Below are 15,018 nucleotides of genomic sequence, written 5' to 3'. Positions count from 1 at the left end.
GTATTAAAATTTAATACGCTAGAAAAAGGAATAATGCCTAGGCTGAAATTTTCATTGATAAGATGATTTAATTCTTCAACAGTGTTCTTAACAGAAAAGATTTCAAAGTATAAAAACCACCATCTATAATAAGCTATTAGAAGTGTCTTTCTATATTTAAGATAATGATGCCATCTCAAGGTTAAAATAGAACCACAGAATAATAGAAAAGAAAATACAGAGATCGTCTGGCCCAGCCATCCTATCTTCAGAAGTTTGAAGGCTTAAGTCAGCTAAGATGAAATTGTTCAGAAAACAGACATAAAGCCAGCCCAGTTCAATGACATACATACAGGGCATGCACAGAGCCTGACATGGGAATTGATTTCATGACCCTGAGATCAAGAAAGTTCCCTGAAGCAAAACACTTAGGATACAGGCTATACAGGCACATAAGAGTGTCTTTTTATATTGGCATCATACCTGTTTCTGGGACAGAACTTGTAAAAGGTTCTGGTTCGTTTGCTGGCCCTGGGCTCTCCTCAAAGGCAGCATTCCCAGGCTCTGCTGCTTTGTGGTTCTGAGACTGGTCGAACCCTTCATAGCGTCCTGCTTGGGTGGTGCGGTTCATACACATGAGTGATATGCCAGCTATCACAATGCTGCAGAACAGGGTGACTGCTGTGATGACCATCTGCCAGTAATGCAAAGAGACATTAGGCCACTTTGCACAATCCCAGCTTGATCACCTTAGTAGCACAACTTAAGGCAATTTTTGTTTGGTGGGAAAGGCAATCTCTCCACAGCTAAAAATGCTCTGGAACAGTGGTTCTCAAAAAGGAGTAAGAATATGAAAGGGAGCAAGTTATTTGAAGAGAAATTAGGATTAAATTAAGAGAAAATAAGATCTCTAGTGGCTTCTTTCACTCTCCATCAATATCACTGGTTTCCTCTGTAAGCAAGCTAAGTGACTGCTTACAGACCTTTTTTTTATTCAGTTTTTGCTTGCTTTAATATGTCATTCAAGCATACTTCAATGGGAGACACTGTTATGGTAATAATACTAAACATAAATAATTCTGACTAATACTAATTGCATACTAACATATGCCAGCACTGGTCAAAGTCTTTAATACATGTAATCTTGTTTATTCCCACAGCAACCCAATAAAATTCAAAATTATGAAACAAGAAAGAGGATAAGAAATCAAAATCTCTTGAAGGTTTTTTTTTTTTTTTAAAGAAAAACATACATCCTTGAGGCTAGCCCTAGAGAATTTTGATCAGCAGGTGCACTATGGCTTCTCAAAAAAACATTTTTCCCCAGGTACTTATTGTTCTGAAATTTATACTTATAAAAGGATTGAAAGTCAAGAACATGGCTTTTATTACTACTGCTGACTTACTAAATAGCTTTAAATTAATCACTCTTTCCTCCAGTGGAGAAAACACAATTCATAAGTGGGTTTAAGATGACCCAATAAGTTTCAAGCATTTGGAAATCATCAGCTAAAAATGGATGTAGACCTATAAAATCTTCACCACAGTTCAAAGTGTGACTTAACAAAGTGATATAGGATCACTAGTGGGATATACAATAAATTGGAATAGATTTTCAAAATAACTTTAATGTAAGTATAGCAAAACACAGGAACAAGGGAAAAAGAGATGTTCACAAGAAAAGAACTGTCAATAACCTCTTCTTACCTGCTCCTTTCCATAGAAGAAGGCTGAGTCAATGCTATCTCCATTATGTTTTCCAGTTATCAGAAGAACACCAACAAGGAGAGCAGGAATTCTGGAATAAGGTTTAGAGAGAGAATGAGACAATGAATAGTAACTGTGTATAGGGAAACATATAGGCAAACAGAAAACTATCCACTTACCCCCAGCCAGATATTATGATGATTCCAACAGGAATTTGTACACTCTCTCTCTTTTTCAAAAGAAACAAAGAAACTGCCAGAAGGCCTAAGAACAAGAAACAGAAATTGAAAGATAGATGGTTACTCTTGATGTTGATCAGACCTCATAGAACTTTAACCAAGCTTATTTCGATGGTAGTCAGGGGTTTAGACCCTAAAATTTACTCTTTCTAAATAAATACTGGCCTCAATATTTTGAAGCATGTTTGTCTCATAATCATTCATGTTTTCCTTCCTGTATTATTTCTTTACTCAAATCTTCTTGTTTTATATGAGAAAGTTTTCAAAAGCTCAAATCAGTTTATTCTTTTGACTGGTGTTGAAATCTATGTATTTGTTTAAAAAATTTTAACTGGATACAAAGCAAGTCTAAAAATAAAACACCCTCACTCTGCCAGTGCTAAGAAAGTACAGGCAATTCTTACCCTGGTTTAGTTTTTGGAAAATGCCCCAAGTCTAAATGATAAAACTTAATACAAATATAATGTGAACTTAATACAAAAACAAATGTTTTAAAACTCTTGAGCGTTCCTTTCATCTTAAATCCAATTATTTATACAAGTAACATCATTTTCCATAAATCCTATGTAGTAGTAGACTCTTAGAGCTTCAGAGTTGGAAGGAATCATTGTTTGAAATGAACACCTTCATTTTATAGATATGGACACAAGGGTTTGCCCAAGCCACATAGCCAGCAGAGGGCAGAGCAGGACTACAAACTCTATCAGTGTTTCTAATAATCGTCCATGGACCCCTAGGGTTCTTAAGACATATTCTGCAGGATTTAGACATTTCTGTGAGAAATTTTAAGTCTCTTTGGTATATTTTCAATGATAATCATCTAAGATGCCCGTCTTATAACCATAGCACTGTCTCATAATCTCAGAGCCAGCATCTGGTTAAACGGTAAGTTTGAGCCAAGTGAAGGCCAACTATCACAACCCAAGATCCCAGCGAAGGTTCTATGGTAGTCTGAAGAGAGAAACGCAGTGAGATGAACCAGGTCATAAGCCCACACATGAAAGTAAAGGCAAACCACGCTTAAAAAAAAAAAAAAAAAATTAAAAAAAAAATCCTAACCAGAGGATTGAGTTCCATTTTATATTTCAAGTTGTGATTCAGATTAGCAAAACAAGATCCTTTGTCCTGTCATGAATGTTGCCAATTAGAATTACCGAGTTTGTAACTGGGACTCTTATCTGTGAATCTGCTTCAGTTTTAAAGTTGTTTATTAGCTGTATATAAGGAATTCATACCCAGACCCAAGACCGTACAGATTAAGTAACACTGTGCTAGAATAATACAAATGAACACTGAGGCTCTTGCAAATTGTTTTTTTTTACAGAGAACCCGCAAGTTCAGGAGGTACTTTAATGTCACTGCTCCTTCCTAAATACATTTGTGCCTTCTATAGTTCTAGGTTTTCAACAAGGTACCCAACAGTGTTCTATTATAGCAGTGAGAGCATTCTTCAAAGTCCCAAAGGTCATCATTCTTGCCTTATGCAAAGGCTGGTCTACAAATAGGCCCAGGCTAGTCCTGGATCTCTCCCAGGTTGCTGACAGAAGCTTAGAGTTCCTACCTGAATAGGTTAAACATTTTGGGCCTCACTGAACTCATTTGAAAAACAAAGGACTTACACTATACCACTGTTTCCAAAGCATAAGAGACTATACGAAATTTTTGGACTAGTTTTGTGTTTAACACGCTAGTGAAAAACTAGCACAGGAAACCTGGGATTTTATTACTATAAGGTTCAATTTATTTAAGTTAAAAAAGTGAGTAAATTTTTAGGGAAAAATTTTTAAAAAAAGGACAAGTGGCATGCAGATACAGCAAAAATTGTGAAGATGGTAGGCAAATGGGTGAAACTGAAAATGGCTGAACAGGATGATTTAAAACGACACTTCAGGTCTAAAATCCTGTTCTAGCCTAATAATCTCACAGTTGAAGAGCACCTTCACTGGGATCCAGGAATCCAGAACGTCTCTAGATAGATTTTGACATGTATGCTTAAAAAGGTGTTTTTTTTTTTTTTAAGACTTTATTTATTTATTTGACAGAGAGAGACCACAAGTAGGCAGAGAGGGAGGGAAGCAGGCTCCTGCTGAGCAGAGAGCCTGATGCGGGGCTTGATCCCAGGTCCCTGAGATCATGACCTGAGCCAAAGGCAGAGGTCTAACCCACTGAGCCACCCAGGCATCCCTGCTTAAAAAGGTTTTAAAGACACTTGGTGATTTCTGATACAATGATCTATTTGCTGCTCTCCTATTCACATGGTAAACTTAGCCTTAAGAAATGTAAGTATTAGAGATCAAGTTGCCCAACTGTATTTGGGAATAAAAGTCTTTAGGCTCTTTTACTTGACATCTCCTGAAAACTCTTACATTACACAAGATATGTCACCAGCTAGATCCCAAGACCTGGCCTTTATTGCTTATCTGCTTGTACAAACACACATATGCCCCATGTTTTTCCTTGAGTTCTTCTTTCCAGCTTAACTCAGGCAAAAGAACCCATAGGCATAACATCACGTGATGCAAACCGAACTGAGCCCTCAAGCAACAGGTGGTGGAGGCCACCCAGACCGGGTTGAGCAAAACCCCCGCCTTGCACCTGTGCAGGTGGACCACAAGGGACCTCTGGGATGACCAACAATTACCTTTAACCTCCTTCTAGCAATAAAACCCTCTATGGAAGGAGGAGCACAAGCCTCATTTACATAGCATACGATACAGTGCACCTCTCCTTAGGGTGCACGTGTGACCTGATACTCACCTTGACACATATGATGACAAGACTGCTCTCCATGAATATTCACCCTAACCCTAGACAAAAGGAACCCAGTCACCCTTGCTCAGGGAGCCATAGCTTTGGAAGTTATTCCCCACAATCTCCTCATTTGCTGCAAATAGTTTCCTTTGTGTAACAACTCACCTGGTTTAGCTTCAACATGGGGAGTCGCCAAGGAGCGAGCTCACGGTGGTTTGGTTACAGCTGTTTGCTTTTCAAAACCACACATCTTCTTCTGTTTGCACTGAAGTTTTCATTCCAGAACTCCTCACCACATTGTTGCTTCACTTCAAAAGGCTATTGACTTAGATGAGCCCTGCTTTTGATCTCGAAGGCATGAAAGCAAAGGCTTGTCCCTCGAAGCCACTTCCTGACACCTGCCTCCTCACAGTGGCTCCAACCAGCCCTACCATGTTACAATTTCCTTTTCTGTGCCATTGTATCAGTTCACATTTGTGGTATGGATACAAAACAGCCACCCAGAATGTTTTGCAAACATACCAGAATGTAGGCATCCAAGGTCAACACTATACTTCAAAATGGCAATATGCTAAAGTGTTTGACTATTTTTTTTGGAGCCAGCTGAAATGAGAAATAGTCTCTCTTACTATGTACTTTTGTATTTCCATACCCTTTTATTCCTTACTTTTCTTGTTCTTCTATAGCCACTTTCCCTGCTGTTTAATAATATAGTTCTTGTTGGCTGCCTACCACATACCAGGCATAAATACCCATATTTCATTTAGTTTTCAAATAACTCTATAAGGTGAAAAAACCCAAAGTCACAGATGGGGAAACTGAGATTGCAAAATTAAGCTATCTGCTGAAGGCAGGGCCAGATTTTTCACTCAGTTTGGTTGGACTCTGATAGTGAGCTCTGGGATATACCTCATGGGCCTCACACTTCCCTGACATTCTCTTCCTCCTTTCTCCACTTGCCTCTAATACCTGATCTCTTGCTGCTTCCAAAAGGGAGCTCTGCTGACCATGGCCAAGAGCCAAAGATCCAGAGGAGAAAGACCATGTGACTGGAAACCCCCAGCATCCAAAGTTGAAATGAGGTCCTATTTCTCTATACCATGGAAACGGAACTTGGCTTCACACATTGCCTATGCCAGTGAGCGCAATGGCCTGAGACAATGCATTAGTCCTGAATTACTAGACTTCAAATAGCTTCTCCTGATGGAAGACCTAAATTTCCATTCACGATCCATCTTACCTGTCCATAGGTAGGTGCTATACAGGGAGCTGTACAATAAAACAAACACCAGAATCTGTCCAACAAAATTTTTTTCTTTAACGAAATTCCATATCATCATTCCAGCACAGACAATAGACTGCAGAAAAAATTATGAACAAAGTCAGTCATAGTCATGTGAGTCAGACAAATGTTTTATTCACAGCAAATTCATTATAATTATTCATTTTAAAGCACTGCTGAATAATTAGCTAGTTATACTAAAACTTCAAGTTTTATGATAAAAACCCTTCTTATGGTCTTTAACAGTGTACATAATCAATTGAAACAAACATTCTAAATACTAACCTTATATTTAGTAATCGTTTCCATAAAATAATAAAAAATAAAGTAATCGTTTACATAAAAAATGTTAAACGTCTTTGCATTATAATTTGAGTCATGCAAACACTTGACTAGAAGAATAAGATAGTGAGAGAGTTCAATTTTTAATGATTATTTCTATTCAAAGTGCAAAATTATCACCAAATGCCATTATTAGCCTCAACTTTATAAGTTCAAGACATATTGTGGTGTATAATATAATTTAGGGATAAATTAATTGTGATCAAGTTGTAATTAATTGCAATTGGTAAAAAGTACTTTCGACGTCATAACTGGAAAAACCCAACCAGATAATTTTCTTCTTTATAGTAGAATAATCAGTGAAAAAAGCATAGTTCTAAGTATCTGCCTACTAACCTGTGCGATGAGTAAATTAGTTGTAAGCATATGTGGAAGCTGTTTGTATTTCTTACTCAAAAGAAGAATAGCCAGAGACCAGATCTTAAAGACAAAAGGTTCAAAGTTATTCAGGTTTCTTAACGTTTGGACTACTTATCAAATAACTCACTGATTGGCTTCTTTAGAGCACTCTCTTTATCCTGGTTCAGAAAGAAATTCCAATATTTTATTTACTTTAATCTGCCTAGTTCCCCAAAGAATATTAAGGCAAATTACCATACCCAAAGTAAAAAAAAATTTTTAAGATTTTATTTATTTATTTGACAGAGAGAGAGATCACAAGTAGGCAGAGAGACAGCAGAGAAAGAGGAGGAAGCAGGCTCCCTGCTGAGCAGAGAGCCCAATGTAGGGCTCCATACCAGGACCCTGCAATCATGACCTGAGCCGAAGGCAGAGGCTTAACCCACTGAGCCACCCAGGCGCCCCCCAAAGTAAAATTAATAGCATGCAGATGCAATAACATGGATGGACCCGCTAGCGGGCCCATCATGCTAAGTGAAATAATAAGTCAGACAGAGAAACACAAATACTATACCATTTCACTTCTGTGTGGAATCCGAATAACAAACCAAATGAACAAACAAAACAAAACAGACATAAACTCATAGATACAGCAAACTGCTGGTCATCAGAGGAGGGAGGAGTAGGGTGGCAGGTGAAACAGGGGAGGTGGACTGAGAAGTACAATTATAAAATAAGTAAGTCCTGGGGATGCAATGTACAACATAGGGAACATGGTCAGTAACATTATAATGACTTCGAACAGTGACAAACGGTGCCTGGGCTTATCATGGGGATCATTTCATAATGTATAAAAGTATCGGATCACCATGATGTATTCCTGAAACTAATTATATGTCATTTATATTTTGGGGAAAACAAAGCATGGAGAGATCCTATTGAAAATTAACTGTTCAAAAATGACAGAGTCAGAAAGCCTAGGTGGCTCAGTCGGTTAAGCATCTGCCTTAAGATTAGGTCATGATCCTGGGATCATGGTCCTTCGATGGAGCCCTGCATCAGGCTCCTTGATCAGCAGGGAGCCTGCTTCTCCCTCTCCCTCTGCCTGCCGCTCCCCGTGTTTGTGCATGCTCTCTAGGTCTCTCTCTGACAAATAAATAGATAAAGTCTTTTTTTAAAAAAATGACAGGGTCTTTAAGAACTAATGCCTTGACCAAGGCCATGTTCTAACTTCCCCCACCTTGGGTGGCTGGGTAGGACACAGGCTCATAGCCAGCTATTCAGGAAAAGATCTTTCGTGGGAGATGCAGTTACTGAACTCTTCTAATTTTTTTTTTTTTAAGATTTTATTTATTTACTTGACAGAGAGAGTTCACTAGTAGGCAGAGAGGCAGGCAGAGAGAGAAAGAGGAGGAAGCAGGCTCTCCGCAGACCAGAGAGCCCGATGCGGAACTCGATCCCAGGACCCTGAGATCATGACCCGAGCTGAAGGCAGCAGCCTAACCCACTGAGCCACCCAGGCGCCCAACTCTTCTAATTTTGATTCCACCATTGCCTCATGAGGTATCCAAATTCCAGGCAGTCTGACTTCAAACAAAGCATAGAGCCCACCTTGAGACGAACTATCTTGCATTCCTCATATTTATCAGGATTGGGTTTCTATTCTCCTTCTAAAGTGGCCAGCTACGAATGCTGGTTGATTTCCTTCTTTCTTCTCCCCTCCCTATCAATCAAAATTCATATCATCCCTCTCCCTAGACTGTCCTCTTGTCGAAGAGCACAGATTTTAAGAATATGTAACAGAAGTGAAATTTCCTAGAAATTACATTAATAACACATTTACTTGTTGTCCACACACACGTTCACCCCCACATCCTTCTTTTAACAGTAAAAGTGTTTTTTTCCCCACCAGAATGCTGCTTGAATTCCATAAGCAACTTGAGCTACAACTCCAGTTGTTAAATGTTTTAGTATTTAATTTGAACTAGATTTATCCAAAAAGCTTCGTTGTCATTAAATGGGTGGTTAGACAATCCCTTCCAACCCCATGATTCTACAATTAGCTAATACCAATAGTATTCGTAGAGTGATCTGCCATTTGCAGATGCTTTTCACATGTATTGTCATATGTAATCCTTAAAAGAACTCATGGAAATAGGTAAAATTAGTATCTCTATTTCCTCGCTGAGAAAACTGCAGCTTAGGAAGGCTGAGATATACGCCTAGTCGGTGATAGGGCCAAAAGCCAGTGCAGGGCTGACTAAATCTCATGCCTCATCTGCTACACAACTCTATCTCTCAGAAGGAAAGACACAACTCAGAAGGCTGATATCACATTTTACGGGCAGGTTTTAGTTTTCTCTATTACATAAGAGATTTTTTAAAATAGATTTTTAAATCCCTAACTTTCTGTTACTAAGCTATTTTCAAACTCATTCTGTGGTTTTCATTCATATTTACAGTGAAATGTACTTACCAAGGAGACAAGGCTGATAATACTTATATCAAAACTAACATTCTGGATGGCATATGCCAATGGCTTAGGGTCCATAGTAGGAAAGGTCAGTAACCAGGCAGAAACGTACATGATTGGTGCAGACACAAATGTGCTTATTACCATCCCTGAGGTTATCTGCAAAAAATGAAATAAAATTGAGAGAAAGGTCATAGTCTCAATAAAACAATGACCCTACATTTTAAATAGTCACAGCCCATCAAGGCTTCTAAAATAAAAGCAAGAGTCACTAAAAAGACATCATAAATTCCAGCATGTTCTCAAATACTATATCCCCCTTTCTGAGAGTCCTTAAACAAAAACACAGTTAAGTTCCTTTGGCTCCTCTTCCACTCTATGCTCAATTAATATTCGCAGATAACCAGAACTAGACATCCCAAGCTGATGATTATCTTCTGGGTTCTAGAAAGTAAAGCATAGTAATGATCTAATTAAACTGATGACCAATTTCCTCCCACACTATTTCATAAAATATAGGGCAATAAGATCAATTAAAAAAATTACCATGTAAACATTTTACAGATTAAATAATGGAATTAACCTTTGTTAAACAGTTTAGTTCCTTCAGGTTATATTTTGAAAACATTTAGTGCTATAGATAACATATGCTTAGACACCGTTAATAATTTGGTGTTAATTGATTTTAGCTATTTACTGCAACTGATTATGTGGTGTTTTGCATCTGGTGAATTAACAGTGAATGAAACAGATTTTTTTTAACCCAAATTTCAAAAGTTACCATACTACAAATAAACTTTAGGCTTCAGCAGAAATACAACAATAAAATATTTAAAACTAAAAAAGGCTAATGAAAAAAGTTATGGCTGAGAAAAGACCCCAGATTAAGTAATTCTATTACCTGAAGTTACGTGATGCCTCCTTATTTACAATCAAGTAGCTTTCACATATCAAATTCTCATAAAAGAAGACTGATCTCTCTGCTTTAAAAATTCATTTTTCTGCTAATTGTACAATTAAACTTAGAAGGTAGCATATACGTACAATCTCTACTTCCATGTTGAACTGTGTTGCAAAGATAGCCACTCCTGGTGCTACAGGAAAGACACCATACAAAAATGCATAATTTGATAAACTTGTATGGTTCACTATACTGTCGCCCTTGTCCAAGAGTTCCACCATTTCTCTGCACAGAAGTGGGAGCACCAGGCTGAAAAAACAAGAAATGTGTCATTCACTCGATCTCAAAGTACACTGGTCCCCAAGGAGGCGAATGTTTCAGTGAACTTGGCATTATGTTATTCTTCTCCTGCCCAAAAGGTCTATCTATTTGCATGCACATATTCTCTACATGCCTACTTGTGAACATTTTGAAAGAATGAAGAATTCAACTTGAGCCACTTAGGTGTAACAGTATTCTAAAAAGTGTTTTCAACATCAGGGATTAGGAGGAAAAGACCCTCAGCTTTGGTTCCACAAATAATTTCCTCTCCAAAAATTTTTAAAAGTTGTAACTGTAGCTGCCGTTTCTTGTTTCCTCTACCAGAAAACTGAGATGTTAAAAGAAAACAAAAAGATTGATCATCTAAGCCAACTTTTTTCAAGAAAATTACTAAATTTCTTTTTGGAAAGAACCCCTGGTCTTTATTATGATTTGGGGTTTAAATGGTTCATCTGTTGGTAACAGTGCAGCTCATTTAGATTCTGAAAGCCAATAGAAAAACAGGTATCTTACAATTACCTCTTCATTGCTGTGAAGACAAAAGGGTTGGGCAGAGGGAACTGAAACAGCTGAGGTACAGCAGAAAAGTAGTGAAATCCAGACCTGGTGGAGAGTCAGTTATTAAACAAATCCTTTAGGATTCCATAGAAAGAGCATATAAAGGAAGCCGAGCTAATGAAGCTGTCCTCTAAAAAGAATGAGGCCGGGATTGATAACACTGTCATAGTAACACCTATGCTCTAGTACAGAATACAAAACTGCTCTTACATGTACTTTTTCAATTAGCAATAATCGCGCCTCGGATAAACCTCATTGGCTACGATACTGCCACTGCGCAAAGCTTACATGTACTTTTTAATTTAAAAAATAGATAAAACTATCTAGTAGAGATCAAAGACCCAGAAAAAAAGTTTTTTGTTTTTTGGTTTTTTTTTTTTTTTAGGAAAAAATATTTTTACAATGAGAATATTTAAATATTACTTGTAAGTTGAAGTTGACAATACTATTAACATTAGAACCAGGGGTGCCTGGGTGGCTCAGTGGGTTAAGCCCTTGCCTTTGGTTCTGGTTGTGATCTTGGGTCCTAGGATTGAGTCTCACATCGGGTTCTCTGCTCAGCAGGGAGCCTGCTTCCCTTCCTTTCTCTCTGCCTGCCTCTTTACCTACTTGTGATCTCTGTCAAATAAATAAATAAAATCTTAAAAAACAAACAAACAAACATTAGAACTGTATTTATGACTGTGGCAATATTAATACTTTGTTTCCAAGGAACATAATGCCACACCATAAATAATTTTCAAAAGTTATATTCATTTTTATTATTTTGGGAAAATATAGACCCTATCTCATATTGCACTGCTTTTGTGAATTTAATAGTTTACACAAGGCTAATTTCAACAGTTAAGTATGCCCAAAGTGCGTTGGGGTGGTGTCACAGTAAAATTATGTCCCCTTCACCATGAAGTACAACTCTGTGGCTAATGAACTAAGTAAGCTGAAGAACTGTTGACTAAGGAACTGATATAAACTTTATTTGATAAGCTAGGATCAGATAGTTGAGAATAATCATTTGTATGGACTTCCCTATTTAGAAAGTTCAACCGCCCACAGAATTATAGAATATTTTCCCCAAACTCATGAAAACAAGCTTGCACTCAAAATTATTGTTTTCATCATGACCAACAGGGCTTTAAAAGATTGGAAAACTCAGAAATCCTGTAAAATTTCCTTTAAAAATATGACCAAACTGGGACATTAGGAGATATTAAGTAAGATTATAAAAAAGTTAAAGGGAAACCAATAGTCTTTATCTTCTGGCAGTAAAATGGAAAGAATAACTTACACAGAATAAGGCAGTAACTTTCCACAATATACCAACACCACATTTTCCTTTAAATGACAGCTACTCAGAAGAGAGTATTACTATCAGATTATTTAGGGGAGAAAACAGTTGCAAAAACATCTCAGGAACTGGCTAAACAAGGCTTTCACAAAGTACAGTCCCCAAGTTAAAGAAATGGAACTTACAGTTTAGCTGTGATGAGAAGAATTAGTACAACAAATGCTGACTTCTTCAGTTTCTTTATTTTCCCCACCATTGTAAGACCAAGATAAAATAGAGCTGCTCCCGAGAAAGAATTTGCAAGTCCATCAAGAAAATTTTCCATATATATGGGCACTTTTTGATCAAGAATAAAATTGAAGGCAATGCCAATGAAAACCATAAATACTATTGGGTTCTGTAATACACGCAGAAGTCCAAGTCCCACAATTTTCACTTTGTTTTGAGAAGCATTTTGAGTGTCTTTCCACTTCTGGATTTCACAGAAGATAAATCCTATAGGGTTCAACATCATAAGAGATATTGGCGCCACCAAGTAAATGTACTGGAGATATTCTGGGTATGTGGTTTGATACAAAGCTTCAACTGCAAAACACGAATGAAAATTGCTTTAAAAATGATTACCACAGAAATGCAGTAATATATTATGTACATAATGTTTCCCATGCTTAATTATAACATATTGTAAATTTATATAAGTAGTGCACAATGACCTCATTAGCCTACTTTGAAAAAGTAAATTTTAGTAATAAAGCTTACAAGGAAGAAGAACACACTATATTAAATGATATTTAGCCTATGAAATGATGATCAACTTTAAAAAATTATTGTTAGTGAGGGGTGCCTGGGTGGCTCTGTCAGTTAAGCATCTGACTTCCGCTCAGGTCATGATCTCAAGGTCCTAGGGGACTGAGCCCCATGGCAGGATCTCCGCTCAGTGGGGAGTCTGCTTCTCCCTCTGCTCCTGCTCCCTCCCCTCTCTCCCTCTCGCAAATAAATAAATAAAATCTTTAACAAAATTACTGTTCGTGAGACCCACTAATTTTTACTATGTAGAGGCTAAGACTAGTCTCAAAAAGAGGGCAGAATTGTAGAATCCTTAAAAAAATTTCCAAACACAGGGGCGCCTGGGTGGCTCAGTGGGTTAAAGCCTCTGCCTTCGGCTCAGGTCATGATCTCTGGGTCCTGGGATTGAGCTCCGCATCGGGCTCTCTGCTCAGTGGAGAGCCTGCTTCCCCCTCTCTCTCTGCCTGCCTCTCTGCCTACTTGTGATCTCTGTCTGTTAAATAAATAAAATCTTTAAAAAAATTTTTTTTCAAACACAAATCTAGTAAGGAATTAAACATTTAAGTGGTAATAGCAACAAGGTGATTTGATTCCCTTAGAGAGGTTTCAACTGGAGAGGGGAACCGAAGCCAGACTACCGAGGTTGGGAGAGAGAGTATGAGACAATGAAAGAAATAATGGGCACTGAAGCGATAGAGTCCAAGCTATCGTGGAAAAGAAGCAAAGATGGCAGGTGGCTCTCAGACAAAATGCAGAGGAGTCAGACACAGGAGGTCCCTCCGAAGTCCAAAAATGATGAGTAGTTGGAAGGTCAGGAGTTCAGAGTAAGTCAGATAGTTGAGCTACTGATCTTAATATATCCCAGGTGCCTAGGTCCAAGATGTGCCGTGGGAGTTGGTGGCTAAAAGGGAGTAGAGGAAACATCACTGGAGTTGGAAAAGTCAGGCACTGAAAGGGAGAGGATTTAATGGGTAGTACACATGGATGCTAATGTCAAACTAGATAATGGCAGGGGCATTTGGGCGGCTTAGTCAGTTAAGCATCTGCCTTTGGCTCAGGTCATGATCCCAGGGTCCTGGGACTTAGCTCCATGTCAGGCTCTCTGCTTAGTGGGGAGCCTCTTCTCCCTTTCCCTCTGCCTGCCACTCCCCCTGCTTATACTCTCTTCCTCTCTGTGTCAAATAAATGAATAAAATATTTTTTTTAAAGATTTTATTTATTTGACAGAGAGAAATCACAAGTAGGTGGAGAGGCAGGCAGAGAGAGAGAGAGAGGGAAGCAGGCTCCCTGCCGAGCAGAGAGCCCGATGCGGGACTCGATCCCAGGACCCTGAGATCATGACCTGAGCCGAAGGCAGCGGCTTAACCCACTGAGCCACCCAGGCGCCCAATGAATAAAATATTTAAAAAAAAAAAGATAATGGCAAGATTTGGTAGTCTAGAAGACAATGCGCCAATTATTAAAGTCCTCACTAAAGGAGGAGGAATGATCAGAATGAGGTCACCAGATGAGAGCAATGAGGATGAACAGACTAGGTAGGCCATATGAAACCCAAAGAAGTAGTTCCTACGGAAGAGCAGAGAATAACGGCCTAGCAGAGGTACGAGGCGTCTATGAGGATGCCAGCTCTGCCTGCATGTAGGTTGCAGGTGAAGAGAAAATAAGCAGCCTCCATTTGAGAGGAATGAAAAGGAATGAATGCTTTCAGGAAGACCCAGCGAAGATGCTGAAGAATTAGGAATGAAAAGGTGAATCTAAGTAGAGTCATGTGAGTACACATTTAACAAACACAAATTCAACTACGCTCTCTTTTTTCCCCCACAAGGCATGTTCCCAAACACAAACTAAATATATCACTTGTTCATGGAGGAAAAACAATGCAAGAGAAAAAAATCTGGCTGTGTTAGACTTATGAGAAATGCAACAATGTACACAAAGTATGTGTTTTGCATTTTGTGGGCGATTTAAGGGATTTTTCAAGGATGTGACACAACATGATAACTTTGGAACCTAACCAATGCATAAAATGAGTCTCCCGGCAAGAGGCTAGGTGGG

General features: G+C 38.4%; 1 protein-coding gene and 1 non-coding gene across 3 annotated transcripts in view; both read right to left on the bottom strand.

Annotated features, from left to right (window-relative positions):
• Window positions 1–15,018, bottom strand: part of GPR155 (G protein-coupled receptor 155) — a 42,352-nt gene that overhangs the window by 16,314 nt on the left and 11,020 nt on the right. For both annotated transcript variants that reach the window (XM_004774372.3, XM_004774371.3), the window contains exons 3-10: window positions 12,363–12,762; window positions 10,157–10,322; window positions 9,116–9,271; window positions 6,637–6,720; window positions 5,917–6,034; window positions 1,866–1,950; window positions 1,687–1,777; window positions 463–673 (exon numbers count right to left, since the gene is read on the bottom strand). In XM_004774372.3, the coding sequence (XP_004774429.1) occupies window positions 463–673; window positions 1,687–1,777; window positions 1,866–1,950; window positions 5,917–6,034; window positions 6,637–6,720; window positions 9,116–9,271; window positions 10,157–10,322; window positions 12,363–12,762 (1,311 nt within the window). The remainder of the gene's footprint in view (window positions 1–462; window positions 674–1,686; window positions 1,778–1,865; window positions 1,951–5,916; window positions 6,035–6,636; window positions 6,721–9,115; window positions 9,272–10,156; window positions 10,323–12,362; window positions 12,763–15,018) is intronic.
• Window positions 11,043–11,177, bottom strand: LOC123388024. The gene has a single exon (XR_006602564.1). It is a non-coding gene; the product is annotated as a U4 spliceosomal RNA (small nuclear RNA).

This window comes from Mustela putorius, unplaced genomic scaffold (assembly GCF_011764305.1).
Source record: "Mustela putorius furo isolate JIRA1106 unplaced genomic scaffold, ASM1176430v1.1 tig00003869_pilon_pilon_pilon, whole genome shotgun sequence".
Lineage (NCBI taxonomy): Eukaryota > Metazoa > Chordata > Mammalia > Carnivora > Mustelidae > Mustela > Mustela putorius.
Note: the sequence above shows the minus strand (reverse complement) of the source record. Positions and strands in the feature narration are given on the sequence as shown.